The sequence below is a fragment of the Coregonus clupeaformis genome, chromosome 1 (genome assembly GCF_020615455.1).
Source record: "Coregonus clupeaformis isolate EN_2021a chromosome 1, ASM2061545v1, whole genome shotgun sequence".
NCBI classification, from domain to species: Eukaryota; Metazoa; Chordata; class Actinopteri; order Salmoniformes; family Salmonidae; genus Coregonus; species Coregonus clupeaformis.
The window spans coordinates 4,130,158-4,152,657 of record NC_059192.1 but is presented as its reverse complement, the minus strand read 5'-3'; the positions used below and the strand labels follow the sequence as shown (position 1 = coordinate 4,152,657).

The 22,500-nt window shown below is 43.8% G+C and overlaps 1 protein-coding gene across 8 annotated transcripts in view; it reads left to right on the top strand.

Moving 5' to 3' along the window:
- The window catches only part of tacc2 (transforming, acidic coiled-coil containing protein 2), a 272,493-nt gene that overhangs the window by 158,441 nt on the left and 91,552 nt on the right, over window positions 1-22,500 (top strand). The window contains exon 1 of one of the 8 annotated variants that reach the window (XM_041893682.2): window positions 2,420-3,092. The exons of the other annotated variants lie outside the window; for them this stretch is intronic. Coding sequence (XP_041749616.2) covers window positions 3,025-3,092 — 68 coding nt within the window. The 5' untranslated portion in view covers window positions 2,420-3,024. Of the gene's footprint in view, window positions 1-2,419; window positions 3,093-22,500 lie in introns of those variants that run through there. 8 annotated transcript variants of the gene reach the window in all.

The following is a 22,500-nucleotide window of genomic DNA, read 5'->3' as shown; positions in this document are numbered from 1 at the left end:
CGCCCCCATTCTCATCGACGGGGCTGTAGTGGAACAGGTTGAGAGCTTCAAGTTCCTTGGTGTCCACATCACCAACGAACTATCATGGTCCAAGCACACCAAGACAGTCGTGAAGAGGGCACGACAAAGCCTATTCCCCCTCAGGAGACTAAAAAGATTTGGCATGGGTCCTCAGATCCTCAAAAAATTCTACAGCTGCACCATCGAGAGCATCCTGACTGGTTGCATCACCGCCTGGTATGGCAACTGCTTGGCCTCTGACCGCAAGGCACTACAGAGGGTAGTGCGTACGGCCCAGTACATCACTGGGGCAAAGCTCCCTGCCATCCAAGACCTCTATACCAGGCGGTGTCAGAGGAAGGCCCTCAAAATTGTCAAAGACTCCAGCCACCCTAGTCATAGACTGTTCTCTCTGCTACCGCACGGCAAGCGGTACCGGAGTGCCAAGTCTAGGTCCAAAAGACTTCTCAACAGCTTCTACCCACAAGCCATAAGACTCCTGAACAGCTAATCATGGCTACCCGGACTATTTGCACTGCCCCCCCACCCCATCCTTTTTACGCTGCTGCTACTCTGTTAAGTATTTATGCATAGTCACTTTAACTCTACCCACATGTACATATTACCTCAACTACCTCAACTAGCCGGTGCCCCCGCACATTGACTCTGCACCGTTACCCCCTGTATATATAGCCTCCCTACTGTCACTTTATTTTACTTCTGCTCTTTGTTTTTCTCAACACTTTTTTTTTTTGTTGTTGTTTTATTCTTACTTTTTTTGTTTAAAATAAACGCACTGTTGGTTAAGGGCTGTAAGTAAGCATTTCACTGTAATGTCTGCACTTGTTGTATTCGGCGCATGTGACCAATAAAATTTGATTTGATTTGATTTGATTTATTAGAGACACATATTTCCCTCATATTACACTGATCCCAATTTTGATAAATTCCCATGTCTATTGGTTGAAATACCACAGTGTGCCATCACAGCAGCAATATTTGTGACCTGTTGCCACAAGAAAAGGGCAACCAGTGAAGAACAAATACCATTGTAAATACAACCCATATTTATGTTGATTTATGTTCCCTTCTGTACTTTAACTATTTGCACATCATTACAACACTGTATATAGACATAATATGACATTTGAAATGTCTTTATTCTTTTGGAACTTGTGAGTGTAATGTTTACTGTTCACTTAATAATAATAATAATATAATAATAATATGCCATTTAGCAGACGCTTTTATCCAAAGCGACTTACAGTCATGACTTACAGTCACTTCACTTTTGTTTATCCATTTCACTTGCTTTGGCAATTTAAACATATGTTTCCCAATAAAGCCCTTAAATTGAATTGAAATTAAATTGAAACAGAAAGGGAGGGAGGGGAAGTAGAGAGAGAGAGAGAAACAGAGAGGGAGAGAGGGAGGGAGGGGAGGTAGAGAGAGAAACAGAGCGGGAGAGAGGGAGGAGGTAGAGGGAGAGAGAAACTGAGAGGGAGAGAGGGAGGGAGGGGAGTTAGACAGAAAGGAGGAGGGAGTAACAGACAGAAACAGAAAGAGAGAGAGAGGGAAAGGAGAGGGGTATAATAGCTACACATTCCCAACCACTTTCTCAGGCTCAATTCTTTACCTCCTGGTTAGCCACGCTGCAACTGAGCTGGGGCTGAGCTGGAAGCTTCCATTGTGTGAAAAGGAGAGACACACCCACAATAACACATTCACACACACACAATGACACACTCACTATGCTCCTTACTCCACTCACCGGGCAGGGAGAGGGGGATTCTGACGAGAGAGAGAGAGAGAGAGAGAGAGAGAGAGAGAGAGAGAGAGAGAGAGAGAGAGAGAGAGAGAGAGAGAGAGAGAGAGAGAGAGAGAGAGAGAGAGAGAGAGAGAGAGAGAGAGAGAGAGAGAGAGAGAGAGAGAGAGAGAGAGAGAGAGAGAGAGAGAGAGAGAGAGAGAGAGAGCGTAATATTTATGTTTATTTATTTTCCCTTTTGTACTTTAACTATTTGCACATCGTTACAACACTGTATATAGACATAATATGACATTTATTCATTTGGAGCTTTTGAGTGTAATGATTAGTTTCATTTTTGATTGATCATTTCACTATTGTTTATTATTTATTTCAAAGCCCTTTGAATTGAAAGAGAGAGAGAAAGAGAGAGCGCATGAGGGAGGGGAAGGATACACAGTGGGGGAGAGAGGGAAAGAGGGAAACAGATAGGGGAGAAAGAAAGAGAGAGAGAGAGACAAAGAGAAAGAGATTGAGAGCACTGGTCACTCTGCTGTTTGTCTCTGCTGTTAGTCTGCCCTGCACCGTTGGAGTAACGGACGGTAAAAAGGCGTCTGGTCTCTCAGGGGGAGCTGAGGAGATGGGGGGTGGGGGGGGTGGGGAGGAGAGGGGGAGGAGGCAGCGAGCAGCAGATACACAGCAGACTCAGCGACATCATCAAGCTACCATCCAAACAGGCGCTTCAGAGAGACAGAGAGAGAGAGAATATCATTTTATTCCTGTCATCCATTTTTTTGTTTGGGGGATTTTATCTCACGCGTTCTGCTGCATCGCTCTACACTACGGCTGCTGGTGTTGTTATATCAGACAGAGACTGTGATGTAGACAGATATACAGACAGAGAATGACAGCGAGACTAGAGGAGAGGCTGTGAGAAAAGGAACCATAACAACAGAGAGAGTGAGAAGCAACGAGACTGGGAGAGAGAGAGAGAGAGAGAAAGAGAGAGAAAGATAGAACAGGGTGGACTGAATGAAAGAAGGAATCAGACGGTCCTAAATCTCTTCTCCGGATGTGAGCGTCCGCTCCTCTCCTCCACCGCAGTGCAGCAAGGTAACACACACCAGAGATCTCATCGGCTGCTTCGCGCTCACAGTCCCGACACACTCTCCCTCTGAGGAGGGGGAGCGACTGGATGTGGCGGGTGTTGGTGGAGCATCAGGAGCATCAGGAGGACAGTGGGGGGGGGGTGGCAGAGAAGGACCTAGCTGTGGAGGAGAATGGGAGCTGAGCAGTCCCTGGAAGATGGACAGTTCCCCGGTCTAACTAAGGAGCATACGGAGACCATGTGAGTTCTGATGCCTGAGTTCTGTGTTCCGGGTTTTTGGTTCTGAGTTCCGGTTGGACTGGGCTGTCTTGTTGTTTTGATTGTGTGGATATCCATGCATATGAGTTCTGATGCCTGGTCCGATCCGCCTGGGCTGGAGAGACAGGGACTATGTCTGGAGTATGCTGATACTGTTACTGCTATTGTGATTGTTGTGGATCTCCTCCATGCATACTGGGTATTGTACTCATCACCAAAGGCTTTTGTGGCCCATATCCATTCGCTATCCAAACCCATGATTTATGACCATGAGCACACCCATGGACCTCTGTATGGTTGAGAGGCCACAGAGTGACTGAATGGAGAGAGAGAGAGAGAGAGAGAGAGAGAGAGAGAGAGAGAGAGAGAGAGAGAGAGAGAGAGAGAGAGAGAGAGAGAGAGAGAGAGAGGGCAGAGAGAGACAGAGAGAGAGAGAGAGAGAGAGAGAGAGAGAAAGAGATGTTGTTTTGCTTTGTGATGAAAATGAGGATGGGACCACGGACGGCAGCATGTACAATTGTGTGTGTGTGAATGGACTGCATGTTGTGGGAATGAAGAGATATGTGGAAGTATACACAATGTGTATGTAACCTGCATGCATCTGTATCTGAGTGGCGAATTTTTCTCAATCACGTATTTTTTTGGAACAATGTTGCCGATTTCCAAACTCTGTGGCCTTTTGCAGAACAGAACTTCTAAAAACATAACTACATTTATCCAAACTAAACTGTCAGAATGACAAATACAGGTCTGAACGCTACAGCATACAGGTCTGAACGCTACAAATACAGGTCTGAACGCTACAAATACAGGTCTGAACGCTACAAATACAGGTCTGAACGCTACAAATACAGGTCTGAACGCTACAAATACAGGTCTGAACGCTACAGCATACAGGTCTAAACGCTACAAATACAGGTCTGAACGCTACAAATATAGGTCTGAACGCTACAAATACAGGTCTGAACGCTACAAATACAGGTCTGAACGCTACAAATACAGGTCTGAACGCTACAAATACAGGTCTGAACGCTACAAATACAGGTCTGAACGCTACAGCATACAGGTCTAAACGCTACAAATACAGGTCTGAACGCTACAAATATAGGTCTGAACGGTACAAATACAGGTCTGAACCGCTACAAATACAGGTCTGAACGCTACAAATACAGGTCTGAACGCTACAAATACAGGTCTGAACGCTACAAATACAGGTCTGAACGCTACAGCTCACAATGACATTCTAGACGATTCTCTGTTTCCAACTTTGTGGCAACAGTTTGCGGAAGGCTCTTTCCTGTTTCAGCATGACAATGCCCCCTGTGCACAAAGCGAGGTCCATACAGAAATGGTTTGTCGAGATCGGTGTGGAAGAACTTGACTGGCCTGCACAGAGCCCTGACCTCAACCCCATCGAACACCTTTGGAATGAATTGGAACGCCGACTGTGAGCCAGGCCAGTGCCCGACCTCACTAATGGTCTTGTGGCTGAATGGAAGCAAGTCCCTTCAGCAATGTTCTAACATCTAGTATGAAAATGTATGCACTCACTACCTGTAAATGACTAAAATGTAAATGTAAAATCTAGTGGAACGCCTTCCCAGAAGAGTGGAGGCTGTTATAGCAGCAAAGGGGGGGACCAACTCCATATTAATGCCCATGATTTTGGAATGAGATGTTGGACGAGCAGGTGTCCACATACTTTTGGTCATGTAGTGTATAGTTCACCAAACAATTTCATACACATCAAATCAAATATTATTCCTCATAAAAAAAAATATTAATAAAATAAGCAGGATTCATTCATCGGTATCATCACTATCCAAATACATGTAATCAATACATAGGCTGATTTGCTCATAGCGTTGTAGACTTTCCACTGGTTCACAGAAACACAATCCACAATAGAAATAAGGAAAGGGGAATTCAAATGGAGGAACACAACTGATATGAATGCATAGGCCTCAATCCACACCAAAGCAACGCTCTATAATGGAAGGTCACAATGTTGGAGATGATGACTTAATTCTCTGCATCTCTGCATGTACGCAATATTGTAAAAAAAAAAAAATCCTAACAATAAGATAGCTTGGCTAGATCTTTACCTATATTGTACATGGTATGGCACTGATGGGTTGATCTAGAATGTCATGTAGTAGCATTTACTGGTTGATGGAAACAGTGAACACAACTGCACACATTTCTCTTCCGATTTAAAACAAAATGTGTTAATATTCTGTGAAGAAAACACTTAACAGGGCATTTTGTATTCACTGATGATCCGAAGTTCTATAAATGTATTTATGCTTTTGATCATTGCTGTTCTGCTATAGATACGTTTCAAAACAGTGTGTAAAACTGTAATATATAAATAACACTGCTATGGGCAGGCTGTGAGGATTAGGATGACTGGGATGCTTTCTAAAGGAGGAGACAGAAATGTTTTGCTAGGAGAAGGAGGGCACCTCTGCAGTGAGGAGAGAGAGAGAGAGAGAGAGAGAGAGAGAGAGAGAGAGAGAGAGAGAGAGAGAGAGAGAGAGAGAGAGAGAGAGAGAGAGAGAGAGAGAGAGAGAGAGAGGAGGGGGGGGGGGGGGGGGGGGGGGCGAGAGAGAGAGAGAGAGAGAGAGAGAGAGAGAGAGAGAGAGAGAGAGAGAGAGAGAGAGAGAGAGAGAGAGAGAGAAAGAGATGTTGTTTTGCTTTGTGATGAAAATGAGGATGGGACCACGGACGGCAGCATGTACAATTGTGTGTGTGTGAATGGACTGCATGTTGTGGGAATGAAGAGATATGTGGAAGTATACACAATGTGTATGTAACCTGCATGCATCTGTATCTGAGTGGCGAATTTTTCTCAATCACGTATTTTTTTGGAACAATGTTGCCGATTTCCAAACTCTGTGGCCTTTTGCAGAACAGAACTTCTAAAAACATAACTACATTTATCCAAACTAAACTGTCAGAATGACAAATACAGGTCTGAACGCTACAGCATACAGGTCTGAACGCTACAAATACAGGTCTGAACGCTACAAATACAGGTCTGAACGCTACAAATACAGGTCTGAACGCTACAAATACAGGTCTGAACGCTACAAATACAGGTCTGAACGCTACAGCATGCAGGTCTAAACGCTACAAATACAGGTCTGAACAGCTACAAATATAGGTCTGAACGCTACAAATACAGGTCTGAACGCTACAAATACAGGTCTGAACGCTACAAATACAGGTCTGAACGCTACAAATACAGGTCTGAACGCTACAAATACAGGTCTGAACGCTACAGCATACAGGTCTAAACGCTACAAATACAGGTCTGAACGCTACAAATATAGGTCTGAACGGTACAAATACAGGTCTGAACGCTACAAATACAGGTCTGAACGCTACAAATACAGGTCTGAACGCTACAAATACAGGTCTGAACGCTACAAATACAGGTCTGAACGCTACAGCTCACAATGACATTCTAGACGATTCTCTGTTTCCAACTTTGTGGCAACAGTTTGCGGAAGGCTCTTTCCTGTTTCAGCATGACAATGCCCCCTGTGCACAAAGCGAGGTCCATACAGAAATGGTTTGTCGAGATCGGTGTGGAAGAACTTGACTGGCCTGCACAGAGCCCTGACCTCAACCCCATCGAACACCTTTGGGAATGAATTGGAACGCATGACTGTGAGCCAGGCCAGTGCCCGACCTCACTAATGGTCTTGTGGCTGAATGGAAGCAAGTCCCTTCAGCAATGTTCTAACATCTAGTATGAAAATGTATGCACTCACTACCTGTAAATGACTAAAATGTAAATGTAAAATCTAGTGGAACGCCTTCCCAGAAGAGTGGAGGCTGTTATAGCAGCAAAGGGGGGACCAACTCCATATTAATGCCCATGATTTTGGAATGAGATGTTGGACGAGCAGGTGTCCACATACTTTTGGTCATGTAGTGTATAGTTCACCAAACAATTTCATACACATCAAATCAAATATTATTCCTCATAAAAAAAATATTAATAAAATAAGCAGGATTCATTCATCGGTATCATCACTATCCAAATACATGTAATCAATACATAGGCTGATTTGCTCATAGCGTTGTAGACTTTCCACTGGTTCACAGAAACACAATCCACAATAGAAATAAGGAAAGGGGAATTCAAATGGAGGAACACAACTGATATGAATGCATAGGCCTCAATCCACACCAAAGCAACGCTCTATAATGGAAGGTCACAATGTTGGAGATGATGACTTAATTCTCTGCATCTCTGCATGTACGCAATATTGTAAAAAAAATATAAAAAAATCCTAACAATAAGATAGCTTGGCTAGATCTTTACCTATATTGTACATGGTATGGCACTGATGGGTTGATCTAGAATGTCATGTAGTAGCATTTACTGGTTGATGGAAACAGTGAACACAACTGCACACATTTCTCTTCCGATTTAAAACAAAATGTGTTAATATTCTGTGAAGAAAACACTTAACAGGGCATTTTGTATTCACTGATGATCCGAAGTTCTATAAATGTATTTATGCTTTTGATCATTGCTGTTCTGCTATAGATACGTTTCAAAATAGTGTGTGAAACTGTAATATATAAATAACACTGCTATGGGCAGGCTGTGAGGATTAGGATGACTGGGATGCTTTCTAAAGGAGGAGACAGAAATGTTTTGCTAGGAGAAGATGGGCACCTCTGCAGTGAGGAGAGAGAGAGAGAGAGAGAGAGAGAGAGAGAGAGAGAGAGAGAGAGAGAGAGAGAGAGAGAGAGAGAGAGAGAGAGAGAGAGAGAGAGAGAGAGAGAGAGAGAGAGAGAGAGAGAGAGAGAGAGAGAGAGAGAGAGAGAGAGAGAGAGAGAGAGAGAGGGGGAATAGAGAGAGAGAGAGAGAGAGAGAGAGAGAGAGAGAGAGAGAGAGAGAGTGTGGGAGTTATTTATATCTGAGGAGCACAGGAGAATATGGGCCAGGCTTAGTGACAGGGGAAGTAGCCTCAGTAGAGCGGAGAGCTGTGGAGGGGTCTGTGGAGGGGTCTGTGGAGAGGTCTGTGGAGAGGTCTGTGGAGAGGTCTGTGGAGGGGTCTGTGGAGGGGTCTGTGGAGAGGTCTGTGGAGGGGTCTGTGGAGGGTTCTGTGGAGGGGTCTGTGGAGGGGTCTGTGGAGGGGTCTGTGGAGGGGTCTGTGGAGGGGTCTGTGGAGAAGTCTGTGGAGGGGTCTGTGAGGTAAGATTGTTATCAGTACCTCTGTGTGAGGGGTCTGTGAGGTGAGATTGTTATCAGTACCTCTGTGTGAGGGGTCTGTGAGGTGAGATTGTTATCAGTACCTCCGTGTGTGAGGTGTGGAGGGGTCTGTGAGGTGAGATTGTTGTCAGTACCTCTGTGTGAGGGGTCTGTGAGGTGAGATTGTTATCAGTACCTCTGTGTGAGGGGTCTGTGAGGTGAGATTGTTATCAGTACCTCCGTGTGTGAGGTGTGGAGGGGTCTGTGAGGTGAGATTGTTATCAGTACCTCTGTGTGTGTGAGGTCTGCGAGGTGAGATTGTTATCAGTACCTCTGTGTGAGGGGTCTGTGAGGTGAGATTGTTATCAGTACCTCCGTGTGTGAGGTGTGGAGGGGTCTGTGAGGTGAGATTGTTATCAGTACCTCTGTGTGTGTGAGGTCTGCGAGGTGAGATTGTTATCAGTACCTCTGTGTGTGTGCTCTCTGTGTGTGAGGCCAGATAATATAACATTTTCTCGACTGCTTGATTATCCAGATGTAAAACTGTAGCTGCTGAGGTAAGAAGCTATAGCTACATTGCTAGTGGATGGTTTAGGTATTGTGAATGCTTACAACAGGGATCATCAACTAGTCCCCCATAGCTCAGTTGGTAGAGCATGGCGCTTGCAACGCCAGGATTGTGGGTTCGTTTCCCACGGGGGGCCAGTATGAAAATGTATGCATTCACTAACTGTAAGTCGCTCTGGATAAGAGCGTCTGCTAAATGACTAAAATGTAGATTCAGTCACGGGCCGATGTTTTTCTTGAGCGGATGGTTGGGGGGCCGAAACATAATTACAAATAATTTGTAGACTGCAAATTGACCCAAGGACCCCAAACAGATATGATATCTGACTAATACATAATCATTTCAAACCTTGCTTACATGTGTATACGATCACGTGTCTCTCTCTTATGCGTGGGAATACTTGGGAACAGATTTCCAAAAGTAAAATCAATTGGAGCTGATTTACGGGTGCTTTTACAGTCTTTTATGTCCAAACAATAAAAAAAATATTGAAAAAATTAACTTGGGGGGCCAAATAAACCGCGGGCCACCAGTCCATGGCAGTCCCTTACAGCCACGACAGAGTTGCCTTGCTTACCATTAGAGAAGTGTGCTCTGCTCTCCCAACCATTAGAGAAGTGTGCTCTGCTCTCTCAACCATTAGAGAAGTGTGCTCTGCTCTCTCAACCATTAGAGAAGTGTGCTCTGCTCTCCCAAGCATTAGAGAAGTGTGCTCTGCTCTCCCAACCATTAGAGAAGTGTGCTCTGCTCTCCCAACCATTAGAGAAGTGTGCTCTGCTCTCTCAACCATTAGAGAAGTGTGCTCTGCTCTCCTAACCATTAGAGAAGTGTGCTCTGCTCTCCCAACCATTAGAGAAGTGTGCTCTGCTCTCTCAACCATTAGAGAAGTGTGCTCTGCTCTCCCAACCATTAGAGAAGTGTGCTCTGCTCTCTCAACCATTAGAGAAGTGTGCTCTGCTCTCTCAACCATTAGAGAAGTGTGCTCTGCTCTCCCAACCATTAGAGAAGTGTGCTCTGCTCTCTCAACCATTAGAGAAGTGTGCTCTGCTCTCTCAACCATTAGAGAAGTGTGCTCTGCTCTCTCAACCATTAGAGAAGTGTGCTCTGCTCTCTCAACCAGTAGAGAAGTGTGCTCTGCTCTCTCAACCATTAGAGAAGTGTGCTCTGCTCTCCCAACCATTAGAGAAGTGTGCTCTGCTCTCTCAACCATTAGAGAAGTGTGCTCTGCTCTCTCAACCATTAGAGAAGTGTGCTCTGCTCTCTCAACCATTAGAGAAGTGTGCTCTGCTCTCTCAACCATTATTAACATGGCTTTTAGGTTTAGGATGCTCAGGTTTTCAGTTATGCAACTGTTTCTGGTGCACCATTTATATAAGTACAGTACACATGGCTTGTAGTTATCTGTAGGGCCTTTACCATTCATTCTAACATACAGGCTAACGCTAGCCTGGTCCCCAGATCTGTCGGTGGTTTTTCCTGCTCCATTGTCGTTGTCAAGCCATGTTCTTCATGACAATTATTTTTAGCAGTTGGCAAGAGAGCAGAAACAGATTGGCACCCAGGCCATACCTGATCCTCTTACCCACGCTGGCACAGGAGCGTTGGAGAGAGAGGGTGAAAGAGAGGAAGGTTTTACAATGGAGCAGAAGCATTGAGGTAACAGGCTTCTTCGTGTAGTATTTGGACATTCAGGACCATTGCATATCATTTATTCTAAACATCACATAGTGAAAAAACAACAAAAAAACAAAAAAAACATTTTGAGATCCAGTTCAGCAATCCCAGCACTGCAGATTCTATTTCTACTGATTGTTAGCAGTGGCTCGAGGCATTCTTATGGAACCTTTGTGTGTTATCCACAGAGGCATTAGATCCGTATCCATGGTATCCATGGTTGTTGTACAATGACATCATCTCGCTGCAAGGCCAGGATGTGTAGGGAGGTGGTGTAAGAATAAGATCACCTTATTGGTCACACATGGTCCAACCAAAATTTGACTTCCGCTTTTAGCCCAACCCCTCGGAAAGACACATATACAGTTGAAGTCGGAAGTTTACATACACTTAGGTTGGAGTCATTAAAACTCATTTTTCAACCACTCCACAAATTTCTTGTTAACAAATTATAGTTTTGGCAAGTCGGTTAGGACATCTACTTTGTGCATGACACAAGTAATTATTCCAACAATTGTTTACAGACAGATTATTTCACTTATAATTCACTGTATCACAATTCCAGTGGGTCAGAAGTTTACATACACTAAGTTGACTGTGCCTTTAAACAGCTTGGAAAATTCCAGAAAATGATGTCATGGCTTTCGAAGCTTCTGATAGGCTAATCGACATCATTTGAGTCAATTGGAGGTGTACCTGTGAATGTATTTTAAGGCCTACCTTCAAACTCAGTGTCTCTTTGCTTGATATCATGGGAAATCAAAAGAAATCAGCCAAGACCTCTGAATTTTTTTTTTAGACCTCCACAAGTCTGGTTCATCCTTCCGAGCAATTTTCCAAACGCCTGAAGGTACCACGCTCATCTGTACAACCAATAGTACGCAAGTATAAACACCATGGGACCACGCAGCCGTCATATCGCTCAGGAAGGAGACGCGTTCTGTCTCCTAGAGATGAACGTACTTTGGTGCGAAAAGTGCAAATAAATCCCAGAACAACAGCAAAGGACCTTGTGAAGATGCTGGAGGAAACAGGTACAAAAGTATCTATATCCACAGTAAAACGAGTCCTATATCGACATAACCTGAAAGGCCGCTTAGCAAGGAAGAAGCCACTTCTCCAAAACCGCCATAAAAAAGACAGACTACGGTTTGCAACTGCACATGGGGACAAAGATCGTACTTTTTGGAGAAATGTCCTCTGGTCTGATGAAACAAAAATAGAACTGTTTGGCCATAATGACCATCATTATGTTTGGAGGAAAAAGGGGGTTGCTTGCAAGCCGAAGAACACCATCCCAACCGTGAAGCACGGGGTGGCAGCATCATGCTGTGGGGGTGCTTTGCTGCAGGAGGGACTGGTGCACTTCACAAAATAGATGGCATGATGAGGAAGGAAAATTATGTGGATATATTGAAGCAACATCTCAAGACATCAGTCAGGAAGTTAAAGCTTGGTCGCAAATGGGTCTTCCAAATGGACAATGACCCCAAGTATACTTCCAAAGTTGTGGCAAAATGGCTTAAGGACAACAAAGTGTGGCCATCACAAAGCCCTGACCTCAATCCTATAGAACATTTGTGGCCAGAACTGAAAAAGCGTGTGCGAGCAAGGAGCCCTACAAACCTGAATCAGTTACACCAGCTCTGTCAGGAGGAATGGGCCAAAATTCACCCAACTTATTGTGGGAAGCTTGTGGAAGGTTACCCGAAACGTTTGACCCAAGTTAAACAATTTAAAGGCAATGCTACCAAATACTAATTGAGTGTATGTAAACTTCTGACCCACTGGGAATGTGATGAAAGAAATAAAAGCTGATATAAATAATTCTCTCTACTATTATTCTGACATTTCACATTCTTAAAATAAAGTGGTGATCCTAACTGACCTAAGACAGGGAATTTTGACTAGGATTAAATGTCAGGAATTGTGAAAAATGGAGTTACTATGTATTTGGCTTAAGGTGTATGTAAACTTCCGACTTCAACTGTACATACCCGTTTTGGGAGCGGTGCGGGGGGCTGCCACACTGGGAACTGTTGTTGTGGGGGGCTTAAGTGCCTTGCTTAAGGACACAACAGCATATAGGATTTGATACCAGCAACCCTCCGGTTGACAGCTCACTTCCTACCAGATTTTTTCCCATCGGACCCAGGATTCAAACCGGCAACCCTCCAGTTGCTGGCTCACCTCTCTAACCACTAGGCTATTTTTCCGCCCGTCTTCGCCAACAATTTATTCTCAGAGGAGACGTGCTTCCTGAACTTGGAGAGCCAGACGGTAACCATAGCGCCATAAGATACTACTGGATAATCAAAACAGACATGATCACACTTTAATTACCAGACGCTCTTATCCTGAGTGACTTACAGGAGCAATAAGGGTTAAGTGCCTTGCTCAAGGACGCGTCAACATATTTTTTTTTTCTCCACCTGGTCGACCCAGGGATTTGACCTTTCAGTTACTGGCCCAAAGCTATTAACTGCTTGGCAACCTGCTCTTTATTGATCTCCATTCAATAACATTGTTCTTAATAACCTGTTGTGTCTGGAAGAAGCTGTCTGGTTTCAGAGAGAGTCTCAGATTAGAGATTATTATCGTTATTGCGAGTGTTCTGGTCTAAGGGTCCTTCTCAGGGGCTTTGTCTCACGGTGTTGTCATTGTTGTACCCAGACGGGGGAATACTACAAAGCAGAATCAATGAGTTAGCTGATGAACAACCAGAAATAATTATAGATTTTATTTGGTTCAATAAGGAAACTAAACTTTGGAATTGTTTTTTTAGTTGTTGAGTCAATGAGACCATGCCCATTTCAAGCTTATCTTTCTAAAATTTTTACAAGTTATTTCAGAACATTTAGGCAAGTTAGTTATTTCTGAACATTTGGACAAGTTAGCTGGCTATCTCATTGATCCTGCTTTGTAGTGTACCCCTCTGCTCAGAAATGCATTAAAGTCCCAGGAATTAGTTGACGTATAGCCTCATCGAGAACCAGGCTTCCCTATTCGGAAAGCCTGGTGAAGTCCAAGTCAGAAAGTAGCTACAAAGGGGTGGAATCTAGTGACGCCTTGCAACACGTCAAACCAATCAAATGCTTGGGTGGAGCTCCAAAGGTGCCCACTAGTGCCATAGGAGCTACAGTGAGTGAGGAAATCACTGATAAAATTATTAAAACCCCATCAAAATATGTTGACGTATGCCGTGTTTGTGGTGACTTTTAAGCCTTGAGACAATTGAGACAATTTAACTGTCGGCCACACTTGACACAATAAACTTTTACCATAGCCTGTAGGTAGACATGCCATAACATCCCTGTTGTAGTGCAGTTGTAATGCCTTCATCGGCTCGGGAAAAACAGTAAACATTACACGCAGCACCCCTTTTAAGGGCATGTGGGGGGAGGGTTCTTGAAATGTATCATCCAATCAAAAAAAATGTAGCAGACGATTCTAATCGTTTCGACTCAAGCGCCTTTTACATTACATCTGAGCAGTCCGTCGCGTTGCGTCGGATGTCATTAATTTCAATGGGGACCGTCCACAAAAGTTATCACAGCGCCCCCTTGCGGTTATAGGCTCCATCATGAAATGCATACATTTAATTTTCCCAAACTTTGCATCGTTTTTAGTGCAGCCAAAGTCCGTCAATAGAACAGCAAGTTACCAAACCACAGAACAAGTTGTTTTCTGTTTTATGGGATAGCTAGCAACTTGTAAACCATTACACTTACAGTGGCTTGCGAAAGTATTCACCCCCTTGGCATTTTTCCTATTTTGTTGCCTTACAACCTGGAATTAAAATGTATTTTTGGGGGTTTGTATCATTTGATTTACAGAACATGCCTACCACGTTGAAGATGCAAAATATTTTTGTGTGTGAAACAAACAAGAAATAAGACAAACAAACAGAAAAATTTAGTGTGCATAACTATTCAACCCCCCAAAGTCAATACTTTGTAGAGCCACCTTTTGCAGCAATTACAGCTGCAAGTCTCTTTGGGTATGTCTCTATAAGCTTGGCACATCTAGCCACTGGGATTTTTGCCCATTCTTCAAGGAAAAACTGCTCCAGCTCCTTCAAATTGAATGTGTTCCGCTGGTGTACAGCAATCTTTAAGTCATACCACAGATTCTCAATTGGATTGAGGTCTGGGCTTTGACTAGGCCATTCCAAGACATTTAAATGTTTCCCCTTAAACCACTTGAGTGTTGCTTTAGCAGTATGCTTAGGGTCATTGTCCTGCTGGAAGGTGAACCTCCGTCCCAGTCTCAAATCTCTGGAAGACTGAAATAGGTTTCCCTCAAGAATTTCCCTGTATTTAGCGCCATCCATCATTCCTTCAATTCTGACCAGTTTCCCAGTCCCTGCTGATGAAAAACATCCCCACAGCATGATGCTGCCACCACCATGCTTCACTGTGGGGATGGTGTTCTCAGGGTGATAAGAGGCGTTGGGTTTGTGCCAGACATAGCGTTTTCCTTGATGGCCAAAAAGCTCAATTTTTTTGTGTCATCTGACCAGAGTACCTTCTTCCATATGTTTGGGGAGTCTCCCACATGCCTTTTGGTGAACACCATACCTTATTTATTTCTTTAAGCAATAGCTTTTTTCAGGCCACACTTCCGTAAAGCCCAGCTCTGTGGAGTGTACGGCTTAAAGTGGTCCTATGGACAGATACTCCAATCTCCGCTGTGGAGCTTTGCAGCTCCTTCAGAGTTATCTTTGGTCTCTTTGTTGCCTCTCTGATTAATGCCCTCCTTGCCTGGTCCGTGAGTTTTGGTGGGCGGCCCTCTCTTGGCAGGTTTGTTGTGGTGCCATATTCTTTCCATTTTTTTAATAATGGATTTAATGGTGCTCCGTGGGATGTTCAAAGTTTCTGATATTTTTTTATAACCCAACCCTGATCTGTACTTCTCCACAACTTTGTCCCTGACCTGTTTGGAGAGCTCCTTGGTCTTCATGGTGCCGCTTGCTTGGTGGTGCCCCTTGCTTAGTGGTGTTGCAGACTCTGGGGCCTTTCTGAACAGGTGTATATATACTGAGACCATGTGATACTTAGATTGCACACAGGTGGACTTTATTTAACTAATGTGACTTCTGAAGGTAATTGGTTGCACCAGATCTTATTTAGGGGCTTCATAGCGAAGGGGGTAAATACATACGCATGCACCATTTTTCTGTTATTTAATGGACAACACTATTTTGTGTATGTCCATTACATGAAATCCAAATAAAAATCCATTTAAATTACAGGTTGTAATGCAACAAAATAGGGAAAACGCCAAGAGGGATGAATACTTTACAAGGCACTGTACCTGTAAGTCCCTACAATTTTAATAGTAATGTTAAATAATACTAATTGACTGTTAAGCAAATTATATTATATTACTGTTGCCTCTGTAAGCTAGAATGAATGGCTTTTAGCTAGCTAGCAGCTCTGTACGCTAGAATGAATGGCTTTTAGCTAGCTAGCTAGCAGCTCTGTAAGCTGGAATGAAGGGTTTTTAGCTAGCTAGCTAGCAGGCCTGTATGCTAGAATGAAGGGTTTTTAGCTAGCTAGCTAGCAGCTCTGTACACTAGAATTAATGACTTTTGGCTAGCTAGCTAGCAGCTCTGTACACTAGAATGAATGGCTTTTAGCTAGCTAGCTAGCAGCTCTGTAAACTGGAATGAAGGGTTTTTAGCTAGCTAGCTAGCAGCTTTGTATGCTAGAATGAATGGCTTTTAGCTAGCTAGCTAGCAGCTCTGTAAGCTGGAATGAAGGGTTTTTAGCTAGCTAGCTAGCAGCTCTGTAAGCTAGTTTGACTTGCTAGAAAGTTAGAGAAACAAGTTGAGGAAAAAGTAACTAAACTTAACATGTTTTATTATCACCTGAAACAATATGTTTCTCCTGTCTTGAATGAAAAGGTCATATTTTGCAGTCTCCCAAAATAAATGTGATCTCTGACGAGAGACCACGCTCTCCTCCATCTTGTCTTGCGTTGTGAAACCCTCCCCGTGCTCTCTGTCCAGTAGTGTGAAGATGAAGCACAGCGTAATGGAATACATCACAATGTGTTCCAGCCATAATGGAATACATCACAATGTGTTCCAGCCACAATGGAATACATCACAATGTGTTCCAGCCACAATGGAATACATCACAATGTGTTCCAGCCACAATGGAATACATCACAATGTGTTCCAGCCATAATTGAATACATCACAATGTGTTCCAGCCATAATGGAATACATCACAATGTGTTCCAGCCACAATGGAATACATCACAATGTGTAAACAGCCATAATGGAATACATCACAATGTGTTCCAGCCACAATGGAATACATCACAATGTGTTCCAGCCATAATGGAATACATCACAATGTGTTCCAGCCATAATGGAATACATCACAATGTGTTCCAGCCATAATGGAATACATCACAATGTGTACGGGGCATAATACAACATTCTCTAGACCTCCAAAGGAGGCGTAACAACAGCATGATTTTGGAGATATGGCTACGCGAGACTAGTTGAAGTACTGCTTATATAGACTCATCGAGGTTGCTGTTCCCCTTCTCTCTCAGTCTTGGTGAGGATGAGTGGAAAATGCACAAAATATCTTCATTCAAACACTTTCCTCTCGCCTCTACATCCCCAATGTCTGTCTGGACTTGAGAGGCTCCTAAGAGACATGTGTGACCACAGTGTGCACGCACATTTTTTTTGTATTTCGGCATTACGTTTGATTGAGATGGAGAATTGCAATATGTCTCCGAAAATGCTATTCATATTATTATTATGCTATAATTATATACACTGAGGGTACAAAACAGTGTTGCAGTTCTTGACACAAATCGGTGTGCCTGGCACCTACTACCGTACCCGGTTCAAAGGCACTTAAATATTTTTGTCTTGCCCATTCACCCTCTGAATGGCACACATACACAATTAAATTGTCTCAATTGTCTCAAGGCTTAAAGATCCTTCTTTGACCTGTCTCCTCCCCTTCATCTACACTGATTGAAGTGGATTTAACGGGTGACATCAATAAGAGATCATAGCTTTCACCTGGATTCACCTGGTCAGTCTATGTCATGGAAAGAGCAGGTGTTCTTAATGTTTTGTATGCTCAGTGTATATTAGCGTATATATTATTATGCTATTTTAATTATAAATTCATTTTCTTTATTACATTTGATTGATTTGGAGAATTGTATGTCTGAAAAAGCTACTATAATTACAAAAGCATTTTCTGATATATATTACAATTCTCCAAATCGATCAAATGTAATGCGTAAAGACACAGTTTTTCACATGCACACGTATGTGTTCACATGTTCACTGTGTGTGTTCAATTGAAGGACAGGTTTAATATCATCTGGAATACATCATATTTACTGATTGCAGGTTGCAAGTTGTAGTGTTATGTTAACACCACTAGAGGGTGATCTAAGCATCTCTCTCTCTCTCTCCCTCTCCCTCTCTCTCTCTCTCTCTCTCTCTCTCTCTCTCTCTCTCTCTCTCTCTCTCTCTCTCTCTCTCTCTCTCTCTCTCTCTCTCTCTCTCTCTCCCTCTCTCTCTTCTTGCTTCTGTATACTGAGTTTTTTGATTGACAGACAGCCAGAAGGCTTTATGACATCAGTCCAGCTTGCTGACAAACACAAAACAGAAATGAGCAAGAGGATGCTGACATCTGCTAAAGATGTGTATGTGACCAGTAACATTTGATTTGATTAGAAAAGAGGGGCAGATGGAGAGCGAGGGGGTCTTGAGATATATATATATATATATATATATATATATAGAGAGAGAGAGAGAGAGAGAGAGAGAGAGAGAGAGAGAGAGAGAGAGAGAGAGAGAGAGAGAGAGAGAGAGAGAGAGAGAGAGAGAGAGAGAGAGAGAGAGAGAGAGAGAGAGAGAGAGAGAGAGAGAGAGATGGAAGGGGGAGGGGGAGGGGGCAGGAGAGGATAGTCGGTTCAGTCTAATTTCTTGAGGTGTTGAGATTTGCCCTTCTAATAGTGACACACACACACACACACACACACACACACACACACACACACACACACTGCCACTAATCCAATGACACGCTAATCACACAGCTGCCATGAGACGACCACCCTCCTACCAGCCAGACCCCTCCTACCAGCCAGACCCCTCCTACCAGCCAGACCCCTCCTACCAGCCAGACCCCTCCTACCAGCCAGACCCCTCCTACCAGCCAGACCCCTCCTACCAGCCAGACCCCTCCTACCAGCCAGACCCCTCCTACCAGCCAGACTCCTCCTACCAGCCAGACCCCTCCTACCAGCCAGACCCCTCCTACCAGCCAGACCCCTCCTACCAGCCAGACTCCTCCTACCAGCCAGACCCCTCCTACCAGCCAGACCCCTCCTACCAGCCAGACCCCTCCAACTCCTTCCCCTCTTTCTCCCCACTCTCTCTCCCCCCTTCTCTCTCTCTCTCTCTCTCTCTCTCTCTCTCTCTTCCTCTCCCTCTCTTGTCTCCCATTTTCTCTGACATTTCTCTCCCAAGCTCGAGATCGTTTCAAAATGAGATTGTATTGATACAAGGTTGATATAATACAGAACAATAATAATAATATAATAATAACTGTAGGTTTTATTGATCTCTCTACTCTCTTTGATCTCCCTCCATTCTGTTGAAGGGATGATAGAGGGATTGAGGAGGATGACAGTCTCCCCCTCTCCCTCTTCTCCTCTCCCCAGGAGAGATGGCTATCTCCCCCTCTCCCTCCTCTCCTCTCCCCAGGAGAGATGGATATCTCCCCCTCTCCCTCCTCTCCTCTCCCCAGGAGAGATGGCTATCTCCCCCTCTCCCTCCTCTCCTCTCCCCAGGAGAGATGGCTATCTCCCCCTCTCCCTCCTCTCCTCTCCCCAGGAGAGATGGCTATCTCCCCCTCTCCCTCCTCTCCTCTCCCCAGGAGAGATGGAGATCTCCCCAAATAGAGTGCTAGACTACAGGTCTGTTTAGACAGGGCTTGGAACGGTTGGTTGGGTTCGGGGATAAACAGACCCTTTCTGTAGACTATTCCTTATGTAGACTAGTCCTTACGTAGACTATTCCTTATGTAGACTAGTCCTTATATAGACTTGTCCTTATGTAGACTACTCCTTATGTGGACTAGTCCTTATGTAGACTAGTCCTTATGTAGACTATTCCTAATGCAGACTACTCGTTATGCAGACTACTCCTTATGTAGACTATTCCTTATGTATACTAGTCCTTATGCAGACTACTCCTTATGTAGACTATTCCTTATGTAGACCAGTCCTTATGTAGACTAGTCCTTATGTAGACTAGTCCTTATGTAGACTATTCCTTATGTAGACTAGTCCTTATGTAGACTAGTCCTTATGTAGACTATTCCTTATGTAGACTATTCCTTATGTAGACTAGTCCTTATGTAGACTAGTCCTTATGTAGACTATTCCTTATGTAGACTAGTCCTTATGTAGACTACTCCTTATGTGGACTAGTCCTTATGTAGACTAGTCCTTATGTAGACTAGTCCTTATGTAGACTATTCCTTATGTAGACTAGTCCTTATGTAGACTAGTCCTTATGTAGACTATTCCTTATGTAGACTAGTCCTTATGTAGACTATTCCTTATGTAGACTAGTCCTTATGTAGACTAGTCCTTATGTAGACTATTCCTTATGTAGACTATTCCTTATGTAGACTATTCCTTATGTAGACTAGTCCTTATGTAGACTAGTCCTTATGTAGACTATTCTTTACGTAGACTACTCCTTATGTAGACTAGTCCTTATGTAGACTAGTCCTTATGTGGACTAGTCCTTATGTAGACTATTCCTTATGTAGACTAGTCCTTATGTAGACTAGTCCTTATGTAGACTATTCCTTATGTAGACTAGTCCTTATGTAGACTAGTCCTTATGTGGACTAGTCCTTATGTAGACTAGTCCTTATGTAGACTAGTCCTTATGTAGACTATTCCTTATGTAGACTAGTCCTTATGTAGACTAGTCCTTATGTGGACTACTCCTTATGTGGACTAGTCCTTATGTAGACTATTCCTTATGTAGACTAGTCCTTATGTAGACTATTCTTTACGTAGACTATTCCTTATGTAGACTAGTCCTTATGTGGACTAGTCCTTATGTGGACTACTCCTTATGTGGACTACTCCTTATGTGGACTACCTCCTCCTAGCTGCACACTGAGCCAGATAGAGAATACGTGTGAGTCTGTCTGTGTGTGTGTGTTTGCGTGTGCGTATGTGTGTGTGTGTTCTGTATCTCCTGCTAGCTACAGACAGCCAGAGAATCAATCCTGTCTCGAGGCAGGATTGTGTTGCAGACAACCCTTCTCCTTTCTCTCTCTCTCTATTTCTTTGTTCTACTCTTTGTTGTTCCACCATTATCTTTTCTTACCCATTCCTCTCTCTCCCTCAGCGACTCCATGTATCTGTTCTCACCCATTCCTCTCTCTCCCTCAGCGACTCCATGTATCTGTTCTTACCCATTCCTCTCTCTCCCTCAGCGACTCCATGTATCTGTTCTTACCCATCCCTCTCTCTCCCTCAGCGACTCCATGTACCTGATCTTACCCATCCCTCTCTCTCCCTCAGCGACTCCATGTATCTATTCTTACCCATTCCTCTCTCTCCCTCAGCGACTCCATGTATCTGTTCTTACCCATCCCTCTCTCTCCCTCAGCGACTCCATGTATCTGTTCTTACCCATTCCTCTCTCTCCCTCAGCGACTCCATGTATCTGTCTTACCCATCCCTCTCTCTCCCTCAGCGACTCCATGTACCTGTTCTTACCCATCCCTCTGTCTCCCCCAGCGACTCCATGTACTAGTTGCCAACAGGGTTGCCAACCAAGGCAAAGCAGCGACATGGTCAACAATTAGAAAAGGCTTTGTTTTAGACACAGTGGTAGACATGCTGATGTGAATGTATTAGTCCGGGTGTATTATATGTGTGTGTGTGTTGGCCAGGCTATTATGTGGTGCAAGGCTAACAGCTCTCGGTTACCATGGTGACGGTGTGTGTGTTTGCAGAATGTGAAATGTCCTCTGCAAGGGCAGCGTAGACTGGGTTGCTAAACGGGTTAATTACCTCAGCAAATTACTCGTAATAACCATTGGGTTAGCCTCACACATACAGCACTGTTTGGTTTACAGGGTCTGTGAAAATGTAGGTTTTATGACTAGGTCTTCAGGTGGGTTTTAATGGAATGTGTTTTTAACCCCTGACCACCTTCAGATATACATAAAGAAGGGGGTATGGTAAACAAGTGGTAGTTTTGTCTGAAAGGGTGTTTTTTTAGCTCCTAGGAGGAGCTCCAGGAATGATACCTGTCTCTGTGTCAGTGTTTACCACTGTACTGGTCATAAGTTCAAGTTTTACATGATATAACACATGCAATTTAGCAGACGTTTAAAAAAAAAAAAATCCAAATAGACTTATAGTCACGGGCTAACTCCGCCTACCCTGAATGAAATGACTGAGCCACGAGTTGAGGACCAATGAAATCAGATTCCCTCCCTCTTGCGAAGGTTGCGTCATCATCCCCGTCATTCGAGGAAGACGACTGATACATCCTTAAGGGTCTACTGACACACCCATGTATCAATCTAAGTAACATCATTTAAAAAAAATCCCCATCAAAATCTGTCAATTTAAGCTAGAGATACTCAGCAACTGCGGTGGAAGGTGGCCGAGCTACATCGCTGTTTGTCAGACCATGAGACATCCCGAAAAAATCAGTCTTCTCACAAAAATTTCTGTAGCGTCCGAACGGTTTTGCTCTATGACCCCCCACAAGTGTCACGGGACTCGTCTGAATGTGCAGTAACGTATGCAAATGAATGGAAGTATGGAGGTAGTTTCGTGCCAACAGAAATAAGGGGTTAAATATGTGTCCAAAATAACAAAAATATTTCCTGAGCTTT